The sequence below is a fragment of the Glycine soja genome, chromosome 13, assembly GCF_004193775.1.
Source record: "Glycine soja cultivar W05 chromosome 13, ASM419377v2, whole genome shotgun sequence".
NCBI classification, from domain to species: Eukaryota; Viridiplantae; Streptophyta; class Magnoliopsida; order Fabales; family Fabaceae; genus Glycine; species Glycine soja.
In genome coordinates this window covers 12,888,877-12,899,026 of record NC_041014.1, presented here as the reverse complement: position 1 = coordinate 12,899,026, position 10,150 = coordinate 12,888,877, and the positions used below count along the sequence as shown (strand labels likewise).

The 10,150-nt window shown below is 40.9% G+C and overlaps 2 protein-coding genes across 2 annotated transcripts; both read right to left on the bottom strand.

Annotated features, from left to right (window-relative positions):
• Window positions 1-665: 665 nt before the first annotated feature.
• On the bottom strand, window positions 666-9,789 carry LOC114382294 (myosin IB heavy chain-like). The gene is made up of 4 exons (XM_028341602.1): window positions 9,374-9,789; window positions 8,546-8,870; window positions 1,148-1,206; window positions 666-979 (listed from the first exon to the last, which is right to left on the bottom strand). Exons 1-4 carry the CDS (start codon window positions 9,600-9,602, stop codon window positions 948-950), a joined length of 645 nt encoding a protein of 214 aa, XP_028197403.1. The 5' UTR covers window positions 9,603-9,789; the 3' UTR covers window positions 666-947.
• Window positions 4,426-8,517, bottom strand: LOC114382293. Its single transcript, XM_028341601.1, has one exon. It carries the CDS (start codon window positions 6,473-6,475, stop codon window positions 4,457-4,459), a length of 2,019 nt encoding a protein of 672 aa, XP_028197402.1. The 5' UTR covers window positions 6,476-8,517; the 3' UTR covers window positions 4,426-4,456.
• Window positions 9,790-10,150: the final 361 nt, after the last annotated feature.

Here is a 10,150-nt window from a genome sequence, read left to right as displayed (position 1 = left end):
TTGTTTTTTTTTTTCAATTTCAATGAGTTTATATATATGTATTTTTTTTTGTCTGCCATGACATCCATCATTTTCCGCTACGTCATCTGCCATATTTTTATGGCGGATTTTTAGCTTTTCGTCATGAACCGCCATCCACCATTAACAACATTGTTTGAACCTAAAAAAATGTTTCTTGGTCTTTTATGAAACAGAAATGATTCAGAAAAAAGAAAAAAAAAAAAAAAAAAAACATATTCGTTCGGTTCGGTTGAACCATATTTGCTGTTTGGTCTTTTATGAACCAAAACATGGCCAGTCCCACCATAACATCGAGCTCCTCAACTCGGAGTAATAAATTTAAGTATTTAACTGCATATCGATGTAGGGGTGCTTCTTCCTTTATCTATCTATCTATCTATCTATCTATATATATATATATATATATGAAATGCTGGTTGATTTTTATGAGGTGCAGGAAGCTTTAGCCTTGATGTAGGGAACATCCAAGAACAGCTAGACAGACTTCTAGGTAACACAACAACATTAATTTTTATTGTGTGGTGATAACATAAATTGAAGAATATTCAGGATGAACACAGTATTAGTACTAGGCTACAATAAAATAAAGGATTTGCTTAAAACTAAATCAAGGGGTAGGGTGTATAGAAATGATACAAAAGAAATGAAAAATAACAAAAATGTTCATATTTTCATCCGAGAAACTGATATAATCACATTCAACAAGTCCAGTACATATGAATCTCTTTTCAATTTTCAAGTTAAACATATATCAGACATATCTTTCTTTTTCTCTTAAAATTTCTGACATCATAATTATAAACAAAGTCATTTTTGAGTGGAAAACCTGTTGCCAGAAGAACACATTCCATAATACCACTCAAAAATCAGACTCTGTATCTCTTACATAGTTTACAGACAAGTTCATCAAAATTTTGGACCATAATTCACTTCCTCAAAATTCTTGTTTTGACACCCCCTGAAATTTAGTAAGAAATAAATGAACCTTAAAACGAATGAGGCAGAAAGAACCCTATAACAAAGAAATATAAAAATGGATTGGATGGAATGGTGGCATTGATTATAATCACCACCTATATATGCCTGTCAAAAAGTGGGGAGGGAGAAAATAAAATTTGTCACATACCTTCAACTTCCTCAAATTGAACTTCCTTCACCAAGTCAGATGCCGCGTTATACTCAAATCTACACAGTAAATGGAAAGTATGCCCTTAGTGATAGGTTTTAAAGTTGTATAACAATGTAATAATCAAATTCTATACTCGAGCAAAATTCAAAAACTTCATACAAAGGCATCCAGAAACACCTTTGATGAAACACAACAAAAACATTTTCTCAGTAGAAAACAACTTAAAATTATGGGTTAGGGAGTGTTACAACTTACAATACAGCTTTGGTTATTAAATGCTATCTATCTAATAATTCCTGCAGTTATGGGACTAGGGAATGAGGTAGTGTAGGTGGTCTCTATCATGCATGCAGAGGAACTATCGTAGTAGCTTTAAGGCATCAAAAATGGGAACATGAGATGCATTTAGATACAAGCATGTGGAGGAAAAGAAAAACACTCTAATGAAATGGAATTCCATAAGTTTGCGAATGAAATGTTGGGTGATAAAGCAATCAAAAAATTTGAAAGATTTAAAAAAACCAGTTGAATTCCTCAAGCATGGCCATGTCATTTTCCTTTACATCATAAAAATTCTGAATGAAATGTAGCTAGAAAAGTTAGTGGCATCTGTCATCATTTTTCACAATTCTTAAAACGATGGCTGAAAGCCTGAAAACCTTCACAGGATCACTAAAATGTGACTAATATGCCAGAATGTTAATATGAACTTGAATGCATCGCTGAAGCCATTTCCAGCCATACTGCAACCTTTCACTTTGCAGGGTTGAGATTTAATCAATTTTGCTCTTTGCAACTTCACAAAAGTGGATACAGAATCCAGGTTGGCCACAGGACTCTAATAAAACCATATTATTGCAGCATAACTGATACGCAAAAACAAAAAAGAAGCTGGATTCGAGGCCAGTACCTCCTGAAGAAAGGAAGGAAATGGAAGCTTTTGTATTTCATATCCATGATCATTACAATTGCTTTATTTTATACTACTTCCTTGTCTAACAGAATTTGTCATTACTGCTAATTCTACTGAAATGCTGGTTACATAATTTTGGTTATGCTTGTCCCCTCTGAGGTACACCAACAAATCATTAGCAATTTCACACCACCAGGTCAGCTTCCTTTTTCGAAGCCTTACACGTAATCTTTAAGGTAAGAGGGCTTTGTGATGGCCCTCTTAGCTTTTCCTTCTATCTGCACCTCTGTTTTCTGTAATGGCACCATTGATTTCTGCACTTTGTCCTCAGCACACTGTTGTTGAGCTTCTGTATCATCCTCCACCCCTTGAAAAATCACCTTGTCCTCAAGGTGATAATCCTCCTTCAATTGCGCCCAATTTTCCCATGATGTCTCATCTCGGGACAGTCCATCCCACTGAACCAACACCTCCAGAGGCCCCTGAGCTGTAGTTCGACGAGAGTCTAAGATAGCCAAAGGCATGATCAAGGGTTGATGCTGGATAAATTGTTTCGGCCAGTGAACTTGTGGAACGGATTCCAGTGACCCTTTGAATGGTTTTAATAATGAACAGTGGAAAACAGGGTGTATGCGAGCTTCTGCCGGTAACCTGAGACGATAAGCAACAGACCCAATGCGTTCCTCAATTTGAAAAGGTCCATAAAACCGCTTCGCCAATTTACCCGTTATGACCTGTGATCCCTTTGCTGAAGCTTGTCGATGTGGCCTTAGTTTTAGCATGACCCAATCGCCGGTCTGGTAGACCACCTCTCTGCATTTAGTATCAACGATCATCTTCATGCGAGTCTGAGCTTTCAGAAGCTTTTTGCGGATAGCTTGAAATGTGTTCTCTCTGTTAGTTAGCAATCCATCAACTGCGTCAAGGGTAGAGGAACCAGTGATGTAATCAGGGAAATTAAACGGCTTGCGGCCGAAGGTAACTTCATAGGGGGTGGTGCCCGTTGCCGCGTTCCAAGCTGTGTTATGAGACCATTCCACCCACAGGAGGAGTTTGCCCCATTCCTTTGGCTTTTGATGCACAAATGCTCTTAAGTATTGCTCGATGACTCTATTCAAAGCTTCAGTCTGGCCATCACTTTGTGGGTGATAAGCTGAGCTCATCCTGAGCTGCGTGCCACTGTGTCGAAAAAGTTCCTGCCAAAATTTGCTGATAAACAGGGGATCACGATCCGAGACTAAGCTACGGGGGAGACCATGAAGCTTTCCCACAATGTCCATGAATAAGGATGCCACGGTGTGAGCTTTGTGTGTAGTAGGGAGCATGCCCAAGTGTATCCCTTTGGAAAATCTATCCACTACAACCAAGATCACTATGTTGCCGTGATAGGAGGGAAGCCCAGTGATGAAATCAAGGGATAAGTCTTCCCAAGGGCGTTGAGGAACAGGTAGAGGACATAAGAGGCCGGCAAGGCGTTTGGTCTCGTATTTAGTGTGTTGACAGTCCATGCACTGGGATATGAACTTGGCGACATCGTCCCTCGTTCCTGGCCACTCAAAATTTTCCGACAAGCGTGCGACAATCTTGGTGATGCCCATGTGGCCTCCAGCAGGGGTGGAGTGGTATTCCACCAGTAGTGTTGAAATCAGAGCTAGGCCCTTTGGTAGCCAAATTCGCCCCCTTCTGAGAATCAAATTGTTTACCACCATAAAGCCTGACTAGCTTGTGGGATTTGTGATGATTTCCTCTCGAAGCTGCCAGTATTGGGCGTTTTCTTCTGATTGACTTTGAAGTTCTTCCAGGAACATTGGGCACGAAACAGAGAGACTTAGCATGGTGGAGGTTTCAGGCTCGAAACACCGAGAGAGAGCGTCGGCCGCCTGGTTGTGTACGTCGGAGCGATATTGGATTTGATAGTCATACCCCATCAGCCTCGCAAGATATGTATGCTGCTCTAGTGTCTGAATTACTTGCATCAGAAGCTCCTTGAAACTACGGTGGTCAGTGATGATGGTGAAACGGTGGCCAAGTAAATACTGCCGCCATTTCTTCACCGTTGCCGTTATGGCAAATAATTCTCGAACATACGCTGAGGCACGCAATAGTTTTGGGGGAAAAGGCTTACTGAAGAAGGCAATTGGATGATTGCACTGCGACAGAACCGCCCCCATCCCCACGCCTGAAGCATCAATTTCAACGGTGAAGGACAATTGAAAGTCCGGCAGGACGAGAACAGGAGCCTCCGAGAGAGCTTGCTTGAGCTTATCGAAAGCCAATTGTGCCTGAGGAGGCCAGTCAAACTTGTCCAGAGTGGAGAGGTGGACCAAGGGTGCTGCCATCGTCGCGTAACCGCGAATGAACCTGCGATAGAACCCCGCAAGCCCCAAGAAGCTTCACACCGCCCTCATAGTGCGTGGTGTCGGCCATTGTCGAATTGCCTTGATCTTAGAAGCTAAAGGTTCTACCCCCTTACGCGACACAAGGTGGCCGAGATACTCAACCTGGCTTTGAGCAAAGAAGCATTTTGTGAGTTTTAAAAAGAATTGATTGTCCGATAGTACCTGAAATGCTATTTCCAGATGAAGTAAGTGATCTGCAAAGGAAGCACTATATAACAATATGTCGTCGAAGAAGACGATGACAAGTTGACGAAGGTAAGGCTGAAAGATCTTGTTCATAGTGGCTTGGAACGAGGATGGTGCGTTGCACAACCCAAATGGCATTACTCTGAATTCGTAATGGCCATGATGGGTGCGAAAGGCAGTTTTGGGGACGTCAGCCGTGTGCATACGTATCTGATGGTAGCCCTGCAGAAGATCAAGCTTAGAGAAGCAAGTGACCCCTCCTAACTCATCAAGCAGCTCATCAATAGTAGGAATGGGAAAACGATCCCGGATAGTTATGGCATTCAAAGCGCGGTAATCTACGCAAAACCGCCATGTCCCGTCATGCTTCTTGACTAAGAGCATCGGAGAAGAAAAAGGGCTGGTGTTGGGTTGGATCAGGCCCTTCTGCAGCATCAATTCAACTTGGAGCTCAATTTCACACTTCTGAAAGTGTGGGTAGCGATATGGACGGACATTTACAGGGGTGGATTGAGGAAGAAGGTGTATATGGTGGTCTGTATCTCGCGCCGGTGGTAAAGTGTCAGGCTGGTTAAACAGGAAGTGGAACTTGGCGAGAAGGTCTCGAATGGGTGAGGGGAGGGATTCAATGGGGTCAGGGTTGTCGGTAAGGATGGAGATATGGCAATAAATGCCAGCCCCTTGTGTCCGAGATAGCCGACGGAATTGTGACGGAGTTAACGCATTCATGGTGGATTTGTTCTCCCCTGCAAATTCCACCAAACGGCCGCCATGGAAGAATTGCATACACAGGGTGTTGTAATTAGTGAGGATTGGTCCCAAGGCCTTGAGCCACTGGACCCCTAAAACCACGTTAGCACCGGAAATGGGTAACACGTGGAGGTCTACAGTGAACTGAGCAGATTGCATGTTGAGGACGATGGCTTCGTAGACACGTGTGCAGGTGAGGTGTTGTCCATTGCCCACCATGACCCGCAATGGAGAGGTGTCACGACAGGGAAGTTGCAATTGAGTCACCAACTGATGCTGGATAAAATTATGTGTGCTGCCGCCATCCACCAACACCACGACACGATGGTCAGCGATTGTGCCTATTAAATGCAACGTCTCCGGTGCCACATGGCCTGCCAGGGAGTTAAAACTAATTTGGGTCGGGTTCGGGTCAATTGAATCCACATTATCGGGCGGGTCGGGTAACGGGTCAGGGCGCACTATATCAGACAGGGATGGGTCTTCTTCCTCAGCGATTAGCAGAAAAACCCTAGAGGCACAGCGGTGGCCTCTATGGTATTTCTCATCGCAATTAAAACAAAGGCCACACTCAAGATGGGATATGATGTCTTCCTGAGAGAGACGCTTCACCGTTGGAGGCGGAGGGCGAGCAGGAGGAGGTAACAGTGGTGGGAGAGGAGTAGCTCGCGGAGGGGGAAGAGGTGGGGTGGGCTGCGGTGGAGGAACCCGAGAGCGTGAAGGTTGGCGAGCGTCCAGTAGCTTCTCTTCCTGGAGACGAGCCAGACCTGCGGCCTGCACCAAGGTCAGTGGTTGGTGCGCCTGCACCTCGCGGCGGATCTCCAGAGTTAAGTCAGAGATAAAACAGCTCAGTAGGAACAGTGAGGGAAGACCGATGATGCGATTTGCGAGGTCCTGGAACTCCAACAAGTAATGAGCAACGGAACCCCTCTGTGTCAATTTGAATAATGCTCCCGTAGGATCATTGTACTGTGATGGTGCAAAATGCGTTTGTAGGGCTTGGAGGAAGACAGGCCAAGACGTGAACTGACCTTTCGAGGTCATCCACTGGAACCACGCTAGTGCTCTGCCTTCCATGTAGAAGGAAGCAATGGTGAGCCTCTCAGTTTCCGATGTACGGTGATATTCGAAAAACTGATTGATTTTGAAAACTCAACCTAGGGGGTCAGTACCGTCAAACCTCGGGACATCTAATTTCATGCGGTGTGTGTTTGCAAGGACAGTGGGGGATGGTGGAAAGGACATGGATGGTGAGGCTGAGGCGAAGAGGGCGGGGGAGACACGGGTAAGCAAGTCCTCGATTTTTTGGGTCAAGGAATTCATGGATTCACCAAGGGACGATTGATTCTGTGTAAGGCGGAATAAAATTTCATCAAGTCTGTCAGGGGTACCCATGGCTGTGTGTGAATCAAAATGAGAGCACCAAAATTGATACGCAAAAACAGAAAAGAAGCTGGATTCGAGGCCAGTACCTCCTGGAGAAAGGAAGGAAAAGGAAGATTTTGTATTTCATATCCATGATCATTACAATTGTTTTATTTTATACTACTTCCTTGTCTAACAGAATTTATCATTTACTGCTAAGGAATATTCTACTGAAATGCTGGCTACACAATTTTGGTTATGCTTGTCCCCTCTGAGGTACACCAACAAATCATTAGCAATTTCACACCACCAGGTCAGCTTCCTTTTACGAAGCCTTACACGTAATCTTTAAGGTAAGAGGGCTTTGTGATGGCCCTCTTAGCTTCTCCTTCTATCTGCACCTCTGTTTTCTGTAATGGCTCCATTGATTTCTGCACTTTGTCCTCAACACCCTATTGTTGAGCTTCTGTATCAATAACATAATACTTACCTCTTTATTAGAAATGCTAAACAGTTTCAAACACACTCTTTATTGGTTGAAATTTATTAAAACTCACAAAATTGTGTAGATCTCACTCCTTACTTAATAAAACACCATGCATCATTTTGTGGTTTCCAATAACTTTTACCAATAATAATAGTGTTAGAAGTAATGTGTCAGAGAGTATCATACTAGCAATCCTCTTTATGCCAATGAACAGAAAATTTCACAATAAAAATGACTATTCAATCATACCAAGTCACCAATTGTACATCAATAACTTCATAAACAACAAACACATCAAAGACACATAAACTCATGCACCAATTGTGCATAATAAAAACTTTTTGTTTGAATAAACTAATCCATAAGTACTTATAAAATAAAATAAAATGAATCAAACTGTTTTTAATAAGTTAAAATGATAAGAACCTTGGGAGAATCACAACACAAAAGCTTGGAGAGCCCAAAGTGTTATAAACGACACACTAGAATCCCTTGCTTCCAATGTGGGACTCAAGTCCCTTACCTTGCAATTTGATCCTAACATCCCACCACACATCCACAACTAAGACGACCATGTGAGTTTGCTCTGCACTAGCCCTTTGACTACTCTCGAGATAACACTGCAATGTCAGCATCACCGCCCATGTTGCTCGTTTGCAACTCAGACATGGCAGAAGGCTCTAATACCACGTGATAGAAACCTAGTATCTTAATAGCAAGAATACGGGATTTCTCCCCGCAATACAGTGTTTAACTATGCTCAAAGTCCCAAATTATCTCACAAATGACCAAAATTGATCTATCTCTCCCCTTCCTATTTATATTTAGAATTTAATGTCTATGCACTTTACATTGTCATCCAATTACAAATCTCCACTTGAATTAGATTAATATAATTATTTTAAAAGTCAACAAACTTATCATACATGGTGGGTTGTGATTGAATGATTGTGTAAAATTTTCTACACTGTGGGTACATAACCCTTTTTCTCTTATATTATAGACAACATCAACATGCCTTATTCCGTCTATGTAGCTCACAAAGTAACTAACCAATGGATATCTAACCTAACATGACTAACTACTAATAGGAGTTGCCAAACATAAATAACTTATGCAACTTAGATAAAATAGCTTCTACAAAAGTTGAGACACACAAGTCAAAATTCAAGTTACAAGAAAATTTTAATTATTTTATTTTCTTATTTCCTTTTTCTATCAACTCTCATAGCAAAACTCACAAACATAAACAACATAGTCAACGTTCAGTCAACGATTTGGTAAACCCCATTTACCTATTGGAGAAAACGACATCGAGTTCGAACCCCGTCGCACTCTTGGCCTTGGTAGCCTCGACCAGCACCGTGACAATCTCCGTCTTCCGAGTACTAGCCATGAGCAAATCATACTCCGACGGAACAATCACCGCGAAAAAATTATCACTCAGTTCACTCAGACAAACCCTCTCCACCGCCGCAAGCACTATTCTCCGCTTCAGCGCGTCCACCTCAGGGTCAACGATGTAAATCGCAGAATCCGTGATCATCAGAACGCAGCGTTTCATCTTCCCGGAGCCCGTAAACTTCAGAACCCTGTCCGCAAACAGAACCTCATTGTCCCCTATAAAACGGAATAGCAGTATCAGAAAATGAAATTCAAACTTTTTTACTTATAATAAGATAATAAAAAAAGAGTGAGGTTGTTTAAATTTTAAAAAATAAATAAATAAATAAAAACACTATTAGAATAAATTTTTTATATAATTTTTTTTAAAGAGTTGATAAAACTTGGTTATTAAAATAAGTATAAAACTATTTATTTATAAACAGGAACCATATTCACAACTATACTAAATAAATAAATAATTATTTATTTTATCAAAATAAATAATTATTTCAATAAATAATAAATTTAAAAAAATTGATTCATGTTTGATTTGATGATTTGGAGGAGAAAAAAAGAAACAAAACATCACTAAAATCTATTCATAAAAAGATTAAATTTATAATATATAAGATTTACTTAATAGTTGGAGGAAAATGTCCCGAATTTAAACCAAAATCACCGACAAAAATTAACAATAATATCTAACAATAAAACAATCAAATTTAGCGTCAGATAACCTTGTTTCTGTAGAATTTTGATTAGGAAAGGGTGGGAAGGGACGTTGAGGTAGTCTCCTTTGTGGTCTCTGTGGAGAGAGGCTTTTCGGCGAACCTTGATGCCCATGAAGGGTTCTTGGTCGTCGGAGACGTTGCTGTTGGAGGATTTGAAACGGATCGTTTCCTCCGGTTCGTCGGCGTCAGGAACGTCGTCGTATTTGGGATCTTCGATCTGGACCCGCCGAGGCATCTTCTAGAACCGTTGAATCGGAACCGGAGGGAGAGGGTGGTATCGAATGGGTGGCGATTAAAGAAGGTCCTGTTCGAATTGGAAAAAGAGAGGTAGGAGCATGTGCTGGTGGTGGAGGTGGACCCCACCAGGTGCGATGAAGTTGAAGATATCGATGATTGTGCTTATGTGCTTGCCTTGTGGTTGGAGTAATAAAATTGTAAAATAATTTCTTCTTCCCGCCAGACACATTTTAATAACTGAAATAATATATAAAAAAACCAAAATATATAAATGGTTGCTTAATTTATTTATTTTTTTTAAATTGGTCTCTTTAGTTTTAAAAGTTCTAAAACATCTAACTTATTTAATTAATGACAAATTAATTCTTTTAAAAAATTGTTAATTATCAATTCTTGGGTATGATTTTAAACTTATTTTTTATTTATTCAAGACTTGAAATTTGCCTATAAGATTTGTTTAAATGAATACTATGAAAATTGAATTCGGACCAAATGAGACATAAATAAGATTAAAAAATATATGAAAAGTGATTCTCTCATGAGTAA